Genomic DNA, 21623 nt, shown 5'->3' on the forward strand with positions numbered 1-21623 from the left:
AAATCTGAGATTACAATAAAACACTTCACAGTCAATTCTTGTTATTAAATTTGAATACTCGCCCGTAGACTGATCACTTCTATGCTATATTATACTATATAGTTGATTTCGGTGTTCTATGCTGCCATCTAGTGTTTTATCTTGAAACGACACAATGACCTGAATCATGTCTGAAATATTTCTTTATATTTTTATTACTTCGTTAGCACTGATGCCGATTAATCGCGTCATATTAACCTTTTTACTGTGTTATTTTACCCCTCTTAAACATTATAACCAGAACTGTTCCAAGAATCTAAACGACTGAAATAGACCTGCCAATGTACCATCTATTCAAAATAATCAGATGGTTTTGTGGGCTGTAGTTCCACAACTCCGGATAGAAAACTTCCTTTGGGAACATGAAATCAAGCCTACGGCAGATAGCCTGAAACGGTTATTGCTTCTGCTGTCACAGAGCAGTTGATTCGATTCTGATGTCCCACGGCTCATCATCCCCTCTCCCTTTCCCTCCCCCTCTCTCGCTGCCTCCCCAGTCGTGCAGTCCGCCCTTCTCCCTGCTGCCATGGCCGCAGAGGCTGCCGGCCGAGATGATGCGACGGTCCGCCCTGCAGAGTGCAACGAGATGGAGGAGCGGGTAAGTAGAAAACTTTGCTAAAGACCGTTTGCAAACATGAAAAAAAAAAAAAAAAATCTCCGTATTCAGCCGCATCAGGCCTGAATCCTCCCCCACGAAGCTCGCTGTCGCAGCATCATGGGGAGGAATCACAGGATGCGCATCACTGCAGCGGCAACCTCCAATACTTGCACAGGCTTGCCACAGGCTTCCGTTGAGACATTTAAATGGTGAGGCACGGGGGCGGACTTTTCCCTCACGCAAACGAGCGAGAATCGCGCACAGACGAGCGGGCGAGCGCGGCGCGGCGGAGCGCACAGCCGCTGCTGCGCGTCCAGCGTCAAATACAGAATTGAAAGTGCGGCAGCTGCTTGGGTGTAGGCTACCGACGCGCAGCTTATAAATAACCCGACGTTCTCACTCGCCTCACATTATGCGGAATCCGGGGGGGGATTTGAGCGCGCCTGCTTAAGCCCGATTTCTTCCACTTGGCGCTGACGCAAGTTGGCAACATCTTGGCAGAGGAGGTATGCATTTACTCTGATCAGCAGAGCGGGAGAGAGGCGAGGATGAATGGAAAGAGAGGGCTTTGTGTGCCGGGCTTCCTTCCTGGCTGGTAATAGAACTGTCAGTTTTAATACTGACTGTAAATGTCAAACGTACCAGATCCGTAAAATCATTTAAATCGTGAGAGATTCCACAAAATAAATCCAAACCCAGACTTTAAATCGGGCTTCTCTGATTCAAAAATCACGTTTCTGCAAACAGCACAGCTATTTTTCAAGATATGTTTAAATACTAGGAGCACACTGGCACATGTGCCCAGTTCACCAGTGAGTAAATCTACCTGTTGCGGGCTGTGGTGTGTACCCACCCACCCTCCACCAGTGCAGGTAAACCTGTTCTTCCGCTTCCTGGGTTTTCATTTAGCTGATCACATGCTCTTGTGGTTGTTGTCTGCAAAGCCATCAGTCTTCATCCTTCCATCTTTTGCTTCCTTGTAACCAGCTTCTCTCGGGGTGAGTGTTTTTGTCTTTTCATGTTTCTAATAGATCCTAATGTAGGTTAAAGGTTAACAAAGCGAGACAGAGGATTGTTGATTCTTAGTAGCCTAATTTACAACTCCCTTGCCAACATCTTGCAGACGTGGGCTTCGATAATCTTGCAGGAAAATGAGAGATGACGGATTAGTGGAGAGTGGGGGAAACCGATGAAGGAGGGCTGTTATAAGAGATTATTGCACAAAGGATTGAGTTAAGGCTCAAGTGCTGCTAAAGTCCAACAAGTCATATTAAAGCAGCGGAAATGTCAAAATCCAGAGTGGCGTGGTGTATTCTTTTGCTAGAAAGACAACATTTGCTTTAAGTGATTGTTTTTCACTTTGCTATGCAGCAGCACCTTTTCCCACTGTTTTAATTAATTTGGACTTAAATATTTGGGACATCTACAGTGCAGCGGGAAAAAGTGAAACAGTGAGTTCTGAGACTTGAAAAATGTTAACTAGGGGCTAAAACCAAAAGCGAGAGGAAGCTGGTTCCACGAATTAGAGGCCATAACTGCAAAACAGGTTCGTAATTAGAATCTGGACAGCTGAGGGGAAACAGCCCCATATCTAAAATTAATGGAACACATGCAAATAATGAGGAAGTGTGAGTGCTTTCAGAGAAAGAGCACAACCGCACCGTTGTGCATGCACGCAGCTGCCATTCACCTGAAAATATCGACTAATTCCAGGTTGTGTTGTGTATGTCATCCCTTGCTTCTACTAGTGCCATCTACCTTTTGCAGAAAGGCTTCCATGATGGGATGATTTTCCCTAATTGCTCCTGACATCTCTTCTCTCGGCCAGCTCAGGGACGGTGAAATGAAGACTGATTTGGAAGCTTCTCTGCCTTCTGGTCAGGAGGATTATGCGATCCGCTGCCGAGACGTGTGCCGCTCTTACGGCAAACTGAAGGTCCTGAACAACCTCAACCTGAGCGTACCCCAGGGACAAATGTAAGTCCAACGCCATCAACCAAACCCAGCTGGACAGAAGTGGTTAGCTATGACTCCTTATGCTGGAACACGTCATTATTCTAAAAAGGTGGACAAGTTGCACATTAATGTTGTTCTAGTGTAAAGTCCATTTTTAAACCCTTTAACCAGAGCTGCTGCAGTCTGTTGATGGTCCATTCCTGTCGCTCCTCTCCCCGAGAGAAAAATTTGACATCAGTCGTCATGTGAGCCGATCACCGCTCTCACACATACCAGCGTTCCTGAGCTGAGAGTAACGCTCAGATTTAACAGCAATTAAATCAAAAACAACTTCCTCACTTCACCACAGATGTCTGACGTCCATTAGGAGTTTATAGAATCATTGTGTGTTGCCAGTGAGGTCTCCCAGCCAGTCGTTTTTATCTAATTTCAGCATCGTGTTATCTGTACAGTCTCACATAAACAGTTCTCTGCCTGCTCTCTTTGATCTTCCAGCTGTCCTGTTTCAGAAGATGCACTTTCAGCTCAACCTCCCTCCTGACAGGAATCTATTTCTTCTTTCGTGAATGTGTTGCAGTTACGGCCTTTTAGGGCCCAGTGGATGTGGGAAGACCACGTTACTGAAATGCATCGTGGGAACTCTGAAAATCTCCCGGGGCCACATCACCGTACTGGGGAAGCCGCCTGCGTTTCCTGGGCATGAAGTTCCAGGAAAGATGGTTGGATACATGCCGCAGGTACTGTTTAACACAACTAATGTTCTTAAATGAGATTAAAATTGCTTCAAAGTGGCAACCCTCGGAAATATTCCTTGTTCGAGCACACAATTAAATCCATCTGAAAAAGGTATGAATTCAGCATCAAATCCAAGTGTCCGGTAGCTGTTGTGCACCTCCTTTAAGCTTCTCCCTTCAGAACAGAAGTGGAAACAGAAGCCTGGCGCCTCAGGAGATTCCTTAAACTACGGTACTGTTGCCATCTGAAACGGCCACAACCCTCCACCTGAGAGGGGCCCAGATGTGAGATCTCATCTGCTCCCCCGGGCTCAGTTGTTGTGCTGAGCTTGTTTTTGTTATCTTGAACAGTGCTGGTGTTAAACAGTCATTTACGCGGTCATCATGTATCATATAGAGACTAAATCCCAACACGTGGCCCATAAAACCTCGAACCTCTCTGACACATGTTTGACCTCTCAACAAGTGCACGTCTTCTCTGTGTGCGTCTATCTTCTCTCCCAGGACCTGGCGTTGTACAGCGAGTTCACCATCAGCGACACCTTGGTGTTCTTTGGGCGAATCCACGGGCTGACGTCAAAGGAAACCCAGGCACGCATGGACTTTCTCATCGACTTCCTGGATCTACCTCAGAAGAACAGTCTGGTCCGAAATCTCAGGTTGGACCGCCACTTTGACTCTTTCTCTTCTCCCGGATGATCTGGCCTCTGTTACACTGTAGGATTGAGGTTTTACAGCCTGAACTGCAGGTTTATTCCAATAGGGCACATTCTAACCCAGCAGATCAGTTTGGCCACTGAATTTGTAGGTTCAGCGATAACAATAGCCTTTAGCTCTGTCACAAGTTTGAAATGAATTCCTTCCCTTTTTCGTTCAAGTCCAGCACCTCCCCTTCCCCATTCTGGCAGTGCAGGTTTGCAACCTTTTGTGTTTACACCCACAGAGAACATGGAAACACATGCTCTTTATCTGCTGGAGGGTTTACAGTCCCGCTGAACAAACGGTCTTATCTGCACAGCTTTGCTTGATCAGTTAATTGCCTGCAGCTCATTTTACAGTCCTTCTTTTAAAAAGACATGAAAAACTGTTTTCATTTTTCAAAATTAATTGTGAATTGAGTGAAGAAATTGGTTTTTGCTACTTTAACACTGTGCAGTTGTTGATGGAAACGTTAACATTCAACTATTTTGTACTTAAGTGGCAAAGGTTATTCTGGCCCAAGATGTTTCTTAAACCTCTCCTATTAGCATAATGTTCCTCTCATCTTCAGTGCAACTGGTTTCATCTGAAAAGGATTAGCAATGGGTGTTTGTCCACAGTAATGCGGACTCTGCACCGGTCCGTTGTGGTGAACGCTGCTCCTCCGCGTTGAGAGGAGCCAGATGGGGTGGCTTGGGCATCTAGTCAGGATGCCCCCTGGACGCCTCCCTGGTGAGGTGTTCAGGGCATGTCCCTCCGGTAGGAGACCCCCGGGGAGACCCAGGACACGTTGGAGAGACTATGTCTCTCGACTGGCCTGGGAACACCTGGGGATCCCTCCGGATGAGCTGGAGGAGGTAGCTGGGGAGAGGGAAGTCTGGGCTTCTCTTCTTAGGCTGCTGCCCCCGCGACCCGACCCCGGATAAGCGGTAGAGAATGGATGGATGGATGGATGTTTGTTCTGGGTGTTTTGTGAGACACAGGTTGCTGTTGCCTACCATGAAAGGCATTTCTGGTATGAGTAAATTCTCCTTGTGGCTCGTGACCACACAGTTTTGTTTTGTTCAAATGAATCTTGGTATATTAGCAAAGTGGTGACAGTCATCGCTTTCACAAATGTTCAAAGTCTGAGCCGGGAGCGTCAGTCAGGCATGTTCCATCCTTCCACATCACGCGCTCTGTTGTTTCCCACTGTGTTGTCAGGCAGGTTCGTCCCCACCCACAACCCCCCCCGCTACTGAATGGCATGCATAGAGATGAGATGCTTTATTAGCTAAAAAAAAGACTAAGAAACGTGGGAGAACCTTTCGTTGGCACTCTGTGGCTGTTGTCCTGACTGGTTTATTTTGCTGGTTGCAGTGGTGGTCAAAAGCGCAGAGTGTCTCTGGGAGCAGCTCTCCTGCAGAATCCAGAACTTCTCATCTTGGATGAGCCGACAGTAGGAGTGGACCCTGTTCTCAGAGCTAAGTGAGTCACACACAAATATACACTCGTATGCTCTTCTATGGATGTATATGTGGGGGTGACATAAATTACATTTGATTGTTTTAGAGAAGCATGTATAACCCTAGAATTAAAGGTCATCATCTTTGTTCTGTAGTAAACTGAAGTGAAACTTATTTCTTCACTCCTTGCTCTTCTATCTTTAGACGTAATGCGTTACCCGGCCCCTTACTTGCACCCTAATCATTCCAACACTTACCAGAACCCTGACCTAAACCCAATTCCAATCACAACCTTAAGACCAAGTCTTAACCCTCAAACTATCGTTTGAAGTTGTGAGGACCAGTCAAAATGTCCTCACTACTTAATAATGTCCTCACTTGGATTGTAAAATGAGGATTTTGTTAGTCAGTGTGCAACAAGTACAAACACACACACCAAACCTGATTAATCTCTCTGGGCTTAATCTCAATAATGTGCCCCCTGTGTGTTTACCAAGTTGATACCATCTTTCTACTTCCTGTAAGGACCTGACAATGACAGGAAGTGGTGAGATTCTTTTGTTTCAGTTTCTCTGTCTGCGTATGATTGTCTGCCATCATCAGTTTACAGCTGACAGCTGCACAACTGTCATGGACACTCATGCTGCCTCCTCCTGACACCATCCATTAATAAGGAAATCGGTTGCCGAGCCAGTCAAGCGTTCCCTAACATCTCTGGTGCCTCCATCTCGTCTCCAGGATCTGGCAGCACCTGGTGGAGATCGTGAAGACGGGAAAAGTCTCCGTCATCATCACCACACACTACATCGAAGAGGCCCGGCAAGCCAACGTGGTCAGATAATTAATTTGCTCATTAATGCACATACATGCACGCGCGTGCACGTAAGCACACATGGCCAAATTAGGCATAAATGGAACCTCATCAGCAGGCTTCAGAGGTGGAATTCCCTCTGATGTCTTTATGCAGCATTTTACAAAGGATTTCCCACAGTTTTCCCTCTTTAGTTCACTAATTGGGTCTTTTGTTTCTGTATCTTAAAGCATAAATGTATCACATGTTGTTGTGCTTGCGATTATTTGATGTCTAAAGGTGCCCACAACGACAGAAACCCGAGTTTCCAGATAAGTCGTCGCCTGATAGAAGATTACTGCTGCGATTGCAGGTTTTATCAGTTTATCTGATGCACTCAAAACCCGATGTCGACGGTGGACTTTCACAGTCGCTGATTAAAATTTGTTCCCTGTGCAAACCGAACGCCATCCAGCCACATGCAGGCTCGTGCACGCTCATGCATGCAGAATAGGAATAACAATCTACAAAGAGCTGCTCTAGATGTTTTCTCATTGAATTTGTGCACTCGCAGATTTACTCCCGTCAGTGACACAGAGAACCTGTAGTGACAAGGTCGCATGCTGGAATTCTGCACAAACAATGGCTCTTCACCCCCCCCCCTCCATTCACTGCCTGTCAAACTAATGCCTGAACAAATCCACTGAATGAACCAAGTAATTGTTTCAAAACTAATCTTCTTGTGAAGTCCATAAACCATAAATTAGTGCATCATAAGGCAACTTTGTTACTTTTTCGCCAATAATGCCTCATTCTGGAGACTTACTGGTGCAATTTATACTATTCTAACACTATTCTAAGACCCTGATATATATTTAAAAGCGTTGAAATATCTGTTGAATACTGTTGTATTGCTTCCCCAGAAAAAGACTTCCAGTATCAACGCTGATCACGTCCCGTTGGATCACATAACTCGTATTTAAATATCCCACATAGCACAGAGAACAGCCTGAACTCTTCAGCCCATCTATGTAGGTTCCACATTTCTGCACACCTGTGCATGCAGAGCTTTTCATTTCAGACAAAAATTAGATCTAAGGTCATTTTGACATCGTGCTGATACAGCTACATGTAAAAGCGAGCCAAAAAAAGTAGCTAAAAACCAGTTTAACCACTCTGGTAACACTCAGGGTTCAATGGTGTGTGCAGAGCCAAGGTTCAAAATAAACACCCATCAATTGCTGAGGAATGACCTTCGTAAACACGTTTGATCATCATTCCCGCAGCACACGCGTCACCCACTTATCACAAAAATGTGCCAAAATATGCCACCAAATGGCTGTTTAATGACCTTATAACATGATTTAACATCTTCTTTATAAGTTCATAGAGCCAGACTTGATCCCCGTTTGCAACTGTTGTTGTTTCTGACCTCTTCTGCAGGTTGGTCTCATGAGGAACGGACATTTGCTGGCTGAAAGTCCTCCAGATGCACTTATGAAGCAGCACAGCGCAACAGTGAGTACAACGGTCGTGGACGCCCCAAAATAAAACCTAAACAGTGGGTCCCCCTCCTACATGCTAGAATGTGTTTCCATGTTTCCATAGAAGCCTTTAACGGACAATTTGAGTTGATATGCATCCTTCTACCCAGGTCATGACATGTAGTTCTTTCACTCATCTATTTTTTGTGTGCTTGCAGACACTCGAGCAGGCTTTCCTGCAGCTGTGTGAGATCTCAGACCAGAGCGGTTCCAAACGGGAGTCCATCCCACCAGGCGGCACATTGGACGAGAGTCAGTCTTTCGAGAGCGGGAAAGACGAGAGTCAACCGATACTCGGGGTCGGGCCAGTGCCCGGCGAGGAAATTCCCAAATGCTCAGGTCGGCACAGTTTCATCTTTCAGGGTGGGAATGCTTAAAGATAATGTAATAAACGATGATAAACACCATCCTTCTCCTGTGTTTAGCGGACTGGAAGGTGCGAGCCAGACACCTCCTGCCAAAGCTGAGGAACATTGCTGCTCTGACCATTAAAACTATGGTGCGAATGAAGAGGATGCCAGGGTACGTGGGAGACGATAGCACGACATGTTTGCGTGGACTGTAATGGCAGGAGTCACCTCCTCTTCTGTGTCTGCAGCTCCTTGTGTTTCCAGTTCCTGCTGCCCGTCATCCAGATCTCTCTGATCTGTCTGTGCGTCGGTGGAGACCCAAGAGGGATCCAGGTCGCCGTGGTGAACAACGAGACGTCAACCAACGCCTACAGCAGATCACTGCTGTCCTTCCTGGACAACTCCAGTGTGCAACAGGTATGACTGATCACTGCATCACCGAAGCATCATAAATGAGATGGTTACTGAGCAGATGGATGTCCAGCCCTCAGACTGGATTTGATTAAGAGTTTCACTTCAGTTTACTAAAAATAAGTTTCACTTCAGTTTACTACAGAACAAAGATGATGACCTTTAATTCTAGGGTTATACATGCTTCTCTAAAACAATCAAATGTAATTTATGTCACCCCCACATATACATCCATAGGTGCCATTGTCCCACAAAGATGCATTTGAAGGGATCTATAATGGGGAGTACTGGGGCGTCATCGGCTTCAGTTCAAACTTCACCGAATACCTAAGGAAAAGGTGAGCTCGGCCTCTAAGTTTTGTACAATAAAATAGGTCGAAATGCACCAATAAGACTTTTTTGGCTACCACTGATGAAATGTGTAGAATAAATGTTTAAAACAGTGTATAAAAACCCACTATTTGCAGAAGCTCTGTGAGTGAGAGCTCAGTGTAGAAAGAGGAAGGTGAAGTCAAAAACATTTGTGTGTCAGTTCAAATTGTGGTCACTGAACCCAGTACAGGAAATCAACATTTAAAAAAAAGAATCAGCTGCGCGATTCCTCTTCACATTCCTGATCCATTGCTGTCTGTCCTGGTTTAGCCCCACTTCTCCTCCTCCTCTCACGTGCACTGGCTCAGGTTATGATTACCGGCAGTGTTCATATATCTCATCCATTACTGAAGATGGTGTTTGTGTACATCGGTTTCGATTTCTGACGTCACACTGAAGCCACACAAAGGCAGGCGTCTCCGCCAGAGCACCGATGTGAAGCATTGACAGCATTCCAGCTTCAAGGCAAATTCAAGGACAAAAGACACACACACTTAATCAATATGCTATGAGGTCCGTTACAATATCTTTAGCAGTAATTACTTTTTTTTTTATTGAGACAGCGTCACAATTTACACCTGTGTTGCATGAGTCATTTTAGATGCACAATAAATCTCTGGAAAGCAACTCATAAACACAGGCAGCCACAAAATGTTGCGCTAGTCTACAGTTTAAATTGCTCCTAGCTTCACCATCTTCAAGCTGACTGTACATTTCTGCCACCAGCGTGAATACAGACTTAACTGGCATTAATTCCACCTCTGAATCAGCATCATGTGAGGATGAGTCAAGTGTGGGTGTTGTTGTCCTGGATGCCGATTGTGGCCCTGCTGGTGCGCGTCTGAGTGTGTGATTGGTCCTTCCTGTCCCTAACACACCTGACACGACCAAAGACACACTCATTCTTGTTGAAGAAGACAAAAGTTGCCACCTCACCTGTCGTGAGAAGGCATACATTGACTACTAAATCTGATCCTCTAGTCTGACAGTAAGTTGATAACAAGACACACGTAATTACAATATTGTTAAAAGAAGCTTTCTAAAATAGTAATGCCTCTTCTCTGTTATGAGGACTAGCAGCCTTTCCTCATTTTGGAAACTTTCTGTGGTGCCTTTCTTTATATTTTACACTGTGTTTATTATAGTTTGAAGTAAAGTTTAACAATTGAATTGATGAAATAATTTGTTTCAGCCCTCAGAGCTCTTCTGTGTGGCTATTCTCTGTTGGCAAAGAGGCTAATTAAACCCAACCGAGTCCTTATAGGTACACAGCTTGGCTGCAACAGGTTGTGATGCATATCAGTATTTGCCGAATACAAATTTAACCATAAACACCAGTATGAAGCCATGCTGGTGTTTTTGAATGTCAATCTGAAATAATTACTGCGTGTGATTAGGTTGGAGTTCATTTTGGTTTTCATGTTGTGGCATAATCTGGTGTTTTATATTTCGATTACAATAGTTGAAATTTGTAGTCCAGCATCAATAACCTTATGGGATTATGAGCCTGTCCCTGCTTTAACAGGATGGTGGAGCGACAGGTTTCCAGGGAGGTGGTCGATGGTGGCTCGGCCCATGTCTGGTTGGATCTCACAAGTACGATGAAATACAAGAAGTTAGAGGAATGTATTGAAATCACGACAGATGTATGAGACATATTTACAGACAAGCTGTTTGTGTTTGTGGTTAGACCGGCAGATTGCCTTAATGCTCCAGAAGAAGCTCCACGATGCCTTTCAGGTCTGTGTATTCCATGAGGACAGTCAGATTCAAGCATAAGAAATCAAAAATCACAAGGTTGAACTCAGGATTAATGTGATATATTGATACATTATGAATAATACTGGGTTATGGATGAAGCCTTTTCATTAAATGGCCACTAGAAACAACTTCCTGTGTCTTCTGTTTGCAGGCTTTTGTGGATCATAAGTTGGGTAGCATGTCCTACCTGGTCTCCTTACCAATAAAGGTAAAAATAACAGGGTAAGAAGAAAGGCGGCAGTAAGAACAAATGCATGGAGAAACACATTTGTAGTCCAGTCAAACGTTGCAAGAAATCTGAGTCTGTTCCTAATAAACTTACAACCTGCACATGAATGTTCACTGTAACTTTTGCTGCTGGCAGTTTGAAGAGCCGATTTATGGCAGCATGAACACGGACTTCACGACATTTGTGACACCTGGAGCTGTTCTGAGGTCAGTCAGTCGCACAATGAATTAATAGTGATCAGTAAATTTAAGAAAAATGTTTCCTGGGCGTGTTGTTACATTAGAGTTTCAGTGAATTTTCTCTCCTACCCCACAGTATCACCTTTTACCTGGCCGTGGGGCTGACGGCTCTCTCCTTTGTTCTGGAGAGGAAGGAGGGACTTTTGGATAGGTGCTGGGTGGCAGGTAAGATGGTCTCTCTCTCTTTCTCTCCGTGTCTCTCTCCCACACAAAATTAGACACTGTGCAGTTCTATATCAAGCCGATAGGGGGAGTGCTGTAGTCAATATTATACGGGCGTGTGAGAAACAACTTACTATCTCACAATAATTTCTTATATATATCTGATAAAAATCTGCTGTTAATTATTACTCAGTTCGGTTTTCTATCATGAGATTTGATGAGTCAGTGATGAATAATGTGATTCTCTTGTACCAGGCGTGAGCTCTCTGGAAACGATGCTGGCTCACCTCTTCTCTCAGCTGCTCGTCATCAGCGTTCAGATCATCCTGCTGCTCCTCTTCATACTGCTCGTCTTCAATGTAAGGAAAACCCTCACAGGAAGACCCTTCTCACAACAGCAACAAAGTAATCCAGTTTGCTGCACAAACCAAATAAGAACAGATTGACTGCTAACTTTTATTACCTTCAGAGCTTTATGATCCCAATAAAATTCATACCTGTTTGCAAAAACAGACCACGAAACACTGACAGGATTTAAAGCAGACCCATATGATCTTCATCAAATTAAACTGCTACTTAGTCATTTTTTTCTTTCCTTTTGGACAGCCAAACGCAAATAAAAGATCATCACATTCCTAATTTGTAACGGGATTGGCAGAAGGTTTAGTCATTACTAGCTATTACGCTGCTTCTTTCCATCCAGACAGAGTTAAATATGTGAAATTAGAGTCCTAATTATTCCATATAATTAATTGTAAACACATGTAGCAGTTTCAACAACGTGACCTATCATTTCCTCTGTCTCTGTGAGTTTTTAAGTGCAGGTCCGAAAGTCACAGAAGTCACGTGAACTCCTGTTTTTCAATCATTTTTATTAACCAATCAATGCACAGAGAAGATACTCAGAGGACAAAAGAGGACAAATGAGTGTTTATGTTATGGTGTCCTTGCAGACATGGGTTTTTATGGCTCTACAGACTGCTCTGTGTGTGTGTGTGTGAGAGAGTGTGTGTGTGTGTGTGTGTGTGTGTGTGCGTGTGCGTGTGCGTGCATGTGTAAGAGAGAGAGTGTGTTAATTAAGGTGCAGAAGTCCAGAGAGACCACCGCTGCATAAATCACTTCCTGCTCTGGTCGTATCCAGGGACAAATCCCGGGATTGCTGTGGCAACCGGGTAGTCATGTGGCCTCTCGGCGCAGGTCTATTTTTGCACGTTGTCAGGGGAGACGGATAGTGTCCTAACACACTGAAGCACAAGTGCACTGGCACACACCAGTCTTGCAAATGCCTGCAGATTGAAGTTAACGGAATGATCAACTTCTGTGTCTCTGGAGCCAGGACATTTCCCTCTGTTATTTGGCCCCGAAGACTTTCACGTCTTATGCAACGCCGCTGGTCTGGTAACAGTCTCTGCAAATGCCAGCTAAACTTAATCAGGGGTGACATTACTTTTGATTTATTGTTGTGCTTTTGGCTCCAGATGAGTGCAGAGCATCAGTGTGTCTGTCTCTGTAAGTTTCTCCCGCGTTCCCTTTATCCCTGTTTCTCTTGATCTTATCGCCGCTTTTCTTCAAAGACCTTTGCGGTGTTGGATTTTTTTACTCTCAAATGACAGAGTTCGAATAATGCATCATCCATCATCATACACTTTTCATGCCCCGTAAAACAAAATCAACATCACGACCGAGCGAATTGTCCTTTTAACTCGGAGGACATCTGGGTGGAAGCTTTAGTGTGTAGCAGACATGAAGGAAAGCTCTCTACCCTGTTTTATCTCCACATTTAGTCTTTTTCTAATCCGCCTCCGTCTTTCTCCCTCTTTTGGCTCTGTAGATGCCTAATGAAGGATCCTTGGTGCTGATCATCATCCTCATCGTGCTTCAGGGAGTCACCGGCATCTCGTTCGGCCTCGTCATCTCGTCCGCAATTGACGATGAGCAGAGTGCCAACCAGGCCGCCCTGGGCATCTTCTACCCAAACCTCATCATCAGCGGTAGGCCTGCTCGGACCGGTTTGAGCCCAGAAATGACGAGTGTGACTTATCTGATGTGGTGGAGGTATAATCCTCTCAGAAAGATATGGTGCCAAGTGTATATCATAACGTACAATAACTGACTTTTGTCTCAATTTAAGCATGTTTTTTTTACAAAATAAAGGGCACATTGTGCAGAAAAGAGGAGTATTACATCATGGAGATCATCTGAATTATAGCAAGAAGCTACCAAACTAAACTGAGCAGATGTTTCTGGGCAGCTTTTTCAGGTTCCATGATCAAACATTCCTCTGCTGCTCTGGATGTTGCAAGTTAATTCTTTCAACAGGATAACCTTTAGAGAAATATTAGATCGTTTATGTGCTTTATGGAGTCCATTGCTGGAATAGAACATCCAGATATGCGCTGTGCTTTGTCAAACCTGAGGCAAGCGTCCTGTTCTGCAGGTATCATCTGGCCTGTGGAGTGTATTCCGTATCCTCTTCGCTACATCAGCCTGGCTCTTCCGCAGACCTACGCCTCCGAGGCCCTCCGCTGTATCATGTACAGAGGTGAAGCACCCCTTACACAACACTCATTGGTTCCATCGGTTTGCTGTCTGCTGTGTGGTGGAGATGTCCACACAAACACACACACAGACCCACACACAGAGCTCATTAGCCAGCCTTCTAAATCATTAATCACTTCTGGATCCGGTGTAACTCAGGATGGTGGAATGTGAGGGGTACTGGTTTCGCTCTCTCCCCCAGTCCGTCTCTGTTCCGTGGCCGTTTCACTTCTAAACAGTCCTCATCTATGTTACATGATAGGTCCATACACAGGAAGTCACAGGAGCCACTTCCTGTATGTAGATCTTATCATGCAGGATCATTAATTAAAGCTAACTTAAAAACTCAGAAAATTCAGGAAAAAGGCTGTTTGAAAGTGGAACCAAAATCATACTTGTGTTTTTCCAGTATGCAGTGTTACTGCAATTTTTCCTCACCAACTAAACAAACAAAGTAGATTTGATTGGAAAAACTGGAGGTTTAAAGTAGAAAATCCTGTCTTGTAAAGTTTGAAACTCATTCAGTGCTTGCACGCTACATGCTAATAGTCAGTTGTTTTTCGGCAGGTTGGGGTCTGTCTCACTTTATGGTGTGGCGAGGCTTTGCAGTCACCCTGGGCTGGAACACCTTCTTCCTCATCCTGGCCACCGTCATCCTTAAGCTGCGTACATGATCGTTTGGTCCCGGTGAGCTGACCCATCTGGGAATGAGACCTGGGGAAACAGCAACTGACCTGAGCCTCAGGATCTGTGGGGCAGAGAAGGGAAGGTAGAAGCAGGGCCGACTGTGGATCCATGCACTGAGCTGCCCGACTCCTCCACATTGTCACCCTGTCTCACACACACACACACACACACACACACACACACACACACACACACACCCAGCTGCGCCAATCTGCAACAGTGACCAGTGCAATTTCAAAATGCTTCACACTGAAGTTGACAACAAACAAGACTGTCGGTGCTCAATAGAGCGGACGCACAGTTAAACTTTTGTGTGCAGCTGGTTTAACATTTTCACCCTATCATTGGATTATTCTCCATCTCAGGGTCATATGTTCACTTTTTGGGAATTTCTACTTGCCCTTGCTCTTAATGTCAACAGAGAGGTTGAGCTGTGCACCTTTAGGATGTTCTGATTACGTGACTCAGCGCTGACTTTAAGATTCCAAGCGTTGTCTGACACGACACGTGAAAATGTTTTTTTTTTCCTGGTTGCTTTACAAGCAGGAAACTGAGGAGCAGATTGTGTTGCGTTGAGTCCCAGAAAAAGGTTTTGAAAAATGCCAATTCCTCTGCAGCGTCCAGGAAAATCCTCCCTCATCCAGGCGCCCCGCGGCAACGCGGCCTCCTCGAGTTTCCTGCTGTGTCACTGTCGTATTTCTGTCCCGCGTTGCCAAACGCACACCGTCTATTTGATGGCTGCGACTTGTGTTTTTGTGCCTGTAAATGGAAAAAATGTGGTTGGATGTTGGTGATGGGAAAATCCTGGTACTGTATCACTGTGTTTGATTATCATCCGCTTTGCTGGACAGAGTGGAGACTGTTGGATGAACGCTTCGCACAACATATGTGGTCATGTTTTCGAAAACTTCTGCAGTTAAAGTTAACGAATGTTCCTCCAACAGCAACACGGAATAAAAGCACACACGCGGGAGTGAAGCTGGTAATGGAGATGTGCCTTTGGGGTGTTGTGGAGAAGAAAAATCCAGAAATGGAGAATAAATGTGAAATCTAGAAAGATAATCACAGAAGTTTGTAGTCATTGGAGAGGAAATGGATAACACAACACTGATTTCCTTGGCTTTTTCTGCTCAGATTCTGCTTGCTTTACTGTTATTTTTAGTTTTATAACAACTAAAACTATAAAAAAGATCGAGAGCATCTTATTTTAATGAAAGAGGAGTTTGTTTCCTTTGTCTTCACTTGAAAATGAATCATTCAACCATTAAATTTTAATGGTCACTGAGCTTCAAAAGCCAAACGGAGGGAGGATATCATAATCCTACACTTTTAAGATTAAATACACACCCTCTTTCAGCAAAAAAACTAGTTTTGACAGTAGTTATGAACTATATCTCAGTAGTCTGTTTATTTACATTCAGCCCATCTTTGTATACAGATAATGAACCAAATGTTTTACACAACAGCTCCGTATCTGCATGCTGAAAGTGAAACCACAGCGAGCCGGCAGAGGCTGGAAAATGTTAACCTTTACCTTAAAAACATCAGTTTGCTTGTGCCTCTGACGCTCATAATTCCTCCTGAGTTTTTTTTATTTCATGCACCACGCAGGAATGATTAGTGGTGTCGATCTGGTTTACCTCTGTACAACAAAGAAAGTGTGCTCGTTTCCCGAAAATGAACAGAGCACACCCGTTTCGGTCCGGCATCGCACGTTGTGCCAATCTTGTAAATATTTAGAAATGTTTAGAGATTCTTATATTCACATGGACGCGGTCCGGACAGATCAGATCTTTGAACATCCGCGTCTGTGAAACTGCATACATGCTAACTGAGTGTTGTGTTTGGATGGATTGTGGAAATGGTGCTCAGCGGGAAAAACATCTATGTACAGAACAAATACGGACTCTAAGTGACCCCTGTGGATAGTTTACACTAGTTTCCAGTCTCCACATGCTGTATGTAATGTTAGAGGTTGATTTCTAAAGAGTTCCCTCCAAAGTAATGGCTTCTGCTGTACATTTGTCTTTATATCTGCCAGACGCTGCTCTCGCTTGGTATAAATAGACGAGCTCTTGCTGTGTTTTATCAAGTTATGATGACACCAATGTGCGCTCGCCTGTAATTTGTCAGCCTGTGCAGAGACGTTCTGTAGCTCTCTTCTGGATCTGAAAAAAGCCAATGGAGTCCCGCGTTGTGTTGGGATGACCTCTGCGCCTGAGAGGACCCTCAACGACCATCACAAATCAGACGTTGTATCAGCATCCCTTAAAAATGACCACGTGCATGTATAAAAATTAGACAAACACACTTATTTATGGCGGTGTTCCTTTTACAGATTAAATTCATGCAGCAATAAATTAGCTGGTTTTTAAAGGCTTAATTGCTGGGATTTCCACTCTCCACCCTCCAATCATCTACCTCCTGTCTGTCCCCAAAGGGCATGTAGGGCGTGTACACTCCTGTGCTGTGACATGTACGCACCAAGACCGCAAATATCCTTTGTTAGAGTTGTATTTTTAAAACAATAAACCTCATTGAAAAAGCCTTTTTTTTCCTCTTGTTCTGCATTTAAAAGTGGTGCCAGATTTCACTCTAAACGAAAACTCCAAAAACCCCCATGATCCTCTGGTTATATAAACAGCTGCAGGCCACAGACAACAGATGTATTCAGTGATATCATGCTTGCTTGCATCACTGTGTTTCCTGTCTCCATGGCAATGATCATGACCTCTCTGCCTTCGTGAGAAACTTCACCTGCCTGTTGAAACTGCGTGGTTTCTCTTCTGGGAGCAATAACTTAGTTCTTGTTCCTGTTTTGTGTGGTCTACACTGTTTTTACTGCTTTCAATGTCAGAGCTTAAAAAAAAAAAAAACTGCCTAAAGCTCCAAATATCATTCCAAGATGGTCAAAAATGGTTCGAAATAAACTCTTTGTTATGCAAACCATTCCTGTTTAAGTCATTAATGCAACAGTAAAACTAAAAAAGAGCCCCAGAGACGATGAGTGCATTTGTGATGGACAGTCTTGTGTTACATGTGTACCAAATATACAGTGTCTTCTTACAGCAGAAGATTCCAGCATGGATCTGAGCTCCCGGGAGGTTTGTTCTTCACGGACATCTCCCACCTTCTCATATGGCCTCAATTAAACCCAGCATCATCATTTAAATCCAAAAATGAGTCAGTTTGACCTGGACTCTCGCAGTCTTGAACCCATCTGACCCGAAACACACCCACATCGTCAACAAGTCTACAACCTGCCTCCTACAACACATGTCCCTCGGTCTTTACCTCAAATGCATGAACCCCCTCATGTGAGGACACTCTGCATTCAGAGTAACCCGAGCACTTTTCTTTACTACGTGTTAGATCATTGATCACACTCAATGCTGTCATGCCTCTCTGAGTGTAGTATTTCAGTTTTATGCAGCCAATGGAAAACAGATAACAGCCTCGCTGACAGGGTTCTATTAAAAGCTCTTTAAGTTTAGTGTGAAATCAGATTCTGGTTGTCTGTTCGCAGCCCATTACACTGTTTAATGAGTTGAGCAACAATGGCTTACCTCATTACAGAATCTCTTTAATTACATGTGAGGAAACAAATAGAAATATCCATGCCCATGCAATAATAGATTTCACATAATGGACTCTTTAAATTTTATTCCAGGAATGTATAGGGGGGATTAAAGCTGTAGTCCTGGAATATACTTGCTTATTTCTGGAGCTACTGGAGGAGGAAGTTGAGGAGAAGATGGACCGACTGCTACACCCACGACCGGGAACCAAATAAGCGCAGGGAAACAGATGGAAGGACAGATGGACGGGGATTGTGAAACCAGTGCAGCTGTGTCACAAGTGTACTGGGAAATGTACTTTGTACTTTGACAGAACATCAGAGAAATTGTGAAAATGGGATTCATTCATCAATCATATATTCAATCAGGAAATGAAAAGAATTCTCTTAATTTATGGCTTTGGTTAAGTGTTCCACCCAGATTAAACACACCGAAATCACACCGACACATTAATTAAATTAGAATGTATTTTGGACCATGCAATGTGCAGTATATGTTCAGAAGGTTAAGCCAGTTCCTCCTAAACATGCTCATGAGGAGTGCAGGAATCCAGCCTGGACAGATGATCAGACCAGTGCAGGACACAAGCATGGACATGCAACTGAAAAGCCCACAAAATTGATGTGATCCTTTTAAACAATCAAGTTAAATCCTTCTTTAGAACTTTGTTTTTTTGTTGTCTTGTTTTTTTCCACCCAACAACCGCTTTTGATGTTCTCCTTCTTTTAGCTGAAACTACCAACAGCCAAGATGTCGAATAGAAAAAAAAAATCTCGCCAGTGGTTCTGAGTCGCGTTCTGGCATGCTTCGCTTCACAAACTGCTCATTTGCCATTTGCAAAACTGGCCAAAAGTCAATCGTGCGGCTGATCATGTGGACCGGCAGGTGTTGGTATTAGATCAAGAACTGTTGTGTCATTGTGTTTCCTCCTGTTTAGATTACTGCAAAGCAACATCTGCAATGCATTACAGTGTAGTGGAACATACAGATCACGCAGATCTTTCAACTTTCTCACACATGTAACCGACACTGTATGATTGTAATACTTTCAGAAGGATATTCTAGCACTTGTACTGCGGTTTTACTACATGCATTTGAAGCATGATACATGAGCTTTAGTTGAATAATCAAATGCAGAAAAAACAACACACACCTGCACACATACATGAACCCCCCCAACACATACACGCATTTGATTCATCTGGACCGGTCACCCAATGTGTCTGCTTTGTGACATGCTAAACATTCTGTAAACATTAGCCAGCGCATGGTTACTGTCACCATGGCAGCACGACAACTCAAACACGGGACAGTAGTGCTATTTAATATTTGGCTGCGCAGGAGTACAGCGTGTTTCTATCCCATAATCCTGTCACAGGAGCGAAGACTTCTCCACGCAGACGTCCCGACTCCCCTGTGCAGCCCGACGTAGCCCAGCTGTTGCTATGTTTTGGCCTTATCTCACAACAACAAAGGCCAACTCGCTGAGAACAATCTGCCCTTCGTGCAGTCCCACACACACTTTGTCCACAGTCGGCACCACATGGGATGCTTTTGTTGTGGTTTGTGAAAAACTCACAAAAAAATAACACTGGGTTTTAAAAAAAAAAGAAAGAAAGAAAATCTGTTTACGTGTAAAAGTAATGCAAAAATAAGGAGCAAATCCAGCTCCAGTGTGCTGCTATTTTCCAAATAATAAAAGCTAGCATGTTTTGTTCCAGTTGGTTATCAAACCTTCTTATATTTCAATCTGTCATATGCAGAAACTGCTGCCACCTGTTCACTTAGCAAACTTTGCCAGAAGCTTAAACCCTGAATGCTAATGGCGCTCTTCTGCAACAGCAGATCTAGATCTAAATTTGACATTAAATCTGCATGGACGGAAGCAATTTTCAACTCTAATTCAGTCGCAGCACTTCTGCAGATGTTTTAATGTGGACACAAGCCGAGCGACTTCTGTCCGTAGTTACAATTTAGACTTGATTTACTCGAGGGCTTTGATAGCCATATTTAGTTTCAGATTTCAGAAACCATTTGCCCCCAGCCCCTAAATCCTCGTTGGGACTGTCGTTCAGCGTCGGCAATTAAACAGCGTAATAGCGCAATAAATTACAATTAATGTCTTAAAACTTTGCAGAATTTCACTATACTTGCATCAGCTGTGTTTCTTAATGTTCATTCTAGAAAAACGTAGCTGAAGCAAATGAAGTGCTTTAGACATAAGTTTCCAATCAATTTTGAGGTGCAGGCCATCGGGTTCCACCACACCTGGTCCTTGTAATCAGACCACAGCTGCTGTGTTTGTGTGCTTCTCTCCATTTTTCATCATTTCCTGACGCTTCGCACTGACGTGCAGCTCATTGGCTGTCGGAAAGAGAAGCACTTGTCAAAACATCCATCAGAACAGAAGAGAGCTGGCTGCGCCGCCTCCGCCCAAGGAATCAAAGGAAGGTGTGTCTGCTGCTTCCAGCCATGGAAACGTCCAGGAGAGGTGTTGGTGTTGTAACCATAGCAAAGTAAACACGAGAGCTCAAACAGATTAAATTGTGTACGAAGCTTATGTAAGGCGTGTGCGTGTGCGTGTGTGTGTGTTTCTGTAGTCAGAACCTTCTGTGTGCTTGTACGTGCATGAGTGTGTTACCACGAGAGAATGTAAATTTTCTATTTGCTCAGTTTATGCCTGATTTTTCAACACACAGGAAATTAAACCAAATGCGCCTCTTGGTGTGTTTGAAGCGGGATATTTCTTTTAAAATGTGAATTCCTGTTTATGTGTCTACCTTTATTGTCAAGTTTTTTACTCTATGCAGGGATACATGTACTGGGATTTTAAAATGGTATGCTCATCTTTTTCTTTTTGATAGCAAAAATCGAAATGAATCTGGCAATATTATGTTGATATCACCTTTGACTCTGTAATCCAACTGTTAATCCAACTCTACAGACCTGTTTGAGGCTGGGAGCACCAGGGGTTGAAAAGAGAAAACCTTGAAATAAGCATGAGCATGAAAAGGCACACGAGGGATAAACACAGTCACGCGTGAGTGTGTGTAGCCCGAATCCCACATGTTCACACCAAAGCTCAATGAGCAGGCAATGAAGCAGACAAGCTGCTGAAAGTGTCCTTTGCATTCAAGGTGAGTTCGTGTTGCCTCTGTGTGGCAAATCAAACACTTAAAGCTAAAAGATCAGTGCTTTGATGCACAGAATAGAGTTTTTACCCAAGTGAAATTTTTAATGCAAGAATACTTTTGCAGGAGTATACGTATTCATTTAGGCAAACCATATTGGGTCTAATTTGTTTTGCTGTGTTACACTTTACTGTATCATTTTGAATACAAATATTCTTGGGTTCTTTTACCTCATGCTTATTCTTTCAACGGTAAGCTACTTGAACAAAAAATTTACGTCCACGATCTGAAAAACAGCTGTGTGGGAGCCTGGTTGGGGCTAAAACTACAAGTCCCAGAATCCCTCGCTGTTCTCCTCCT

The 21623-nt window shown here is 43.9% G+C and overlaps 1 protein-coding gene across 4 annotated transcripts; it reads left to right on the forward strand.

Annotated features, from left to right (window-relative positions):
- The first annotated feature begins 501 nt into the window (after positions 1 to 501).
- On the forward strand, positions 502 to 17503 carry abch1 (ATP-binding cassette, sub-family H, member 1). Of its 4 annotated transcripts, none has more exons than XM_029835198.1 (21): positions 779 to 1143; positions 1582 to 1635; positions 2466 to 2614; positions 3171 to 3330; positions 3832 to 3986; positions 5386 to 5493; positions 6210 to 6303; positions 7705 to 7779; positions 7964 to 8144; positions 8231 to 8327; positions 8404 to 8572; positions 8804 to 8904; positions 10464 to 10534; positions 10629 to 10678; positions 10851 to 10907; positions 11064 to 11134; positions 11244 to 11332; positions 11585 to 11688; positions 13161 to 13320; positions 13767 to 13871; positions 14435 to 17503. In XM_029835198.1, exons 3-21 carry the CDS (start codon positions 2481 to 2483, stop codon positions 14539 to 14541), a joined length of 2088 nt encoding a protein of 695 aa, XP_029691058.1. In that variant the 5' UTR covers positions 779 to 1143; positions 1582 to 1635; positions 2466 to 2480; the 3' UTR covers positions 14542 to 17503. The 4 variants fall into 4 exon arrangements, with proteins under 4 accessions (XP_029691057.1, XP_029691058.1, XP_011601387.1 ...); XM_029835199.1 differs by lacking the exon at positions 779 to 1143 and adding an exon at positions 1197 to 1232 and having other exon boundaries at positions 1625 to 1635; XM_029835197.1 differs by lacking the exons at positions 779 to 1143; positions 1582 to 1635 and adding an exon at positions 502 to 637.
- The last annotated feature ends 4120 nt before the right edge of the window (positions 17504 to 21623 follow it).

This window comes from Takifugu rubripes, chromosome 4 (genome assembly GCF_901000725.2).
Source record: "Takifugu rubripes chromosome 4, fTakRub1.2, whole genome shotgun sequence".
In the NCBI taxonomy this organism is placed as follows: Eukaryota; Metazoa; Chordata; class Actinopteri; order Tetraodontiformes; family Tetraodontidae; genus Takifugu; species Takifugu rubripes.

Coding starts and splice junctions, on each gene's coding strand:
- abch1 (XM_029835197.1), top strand. CDS start 566: ATGGCCGCAGAGGCTGCCGGCCGAGATGATGCGACGGTCCGCCCTGCA. Junction 10,679..10,850: donor AGCTCCACGATGCCTTTCAG/GTCTGTGTATTC, acceptor TTCTGTTTGCAG/GCTTTTGTGGATCATAAGTT. Junction 13,872..14,434: donor CCGCTGTATCATGTACAGAG/GTGAAGCACCCC, acceptor GTTTTTCGGCAG/GTTGGGGTCTGTCTCACTTT.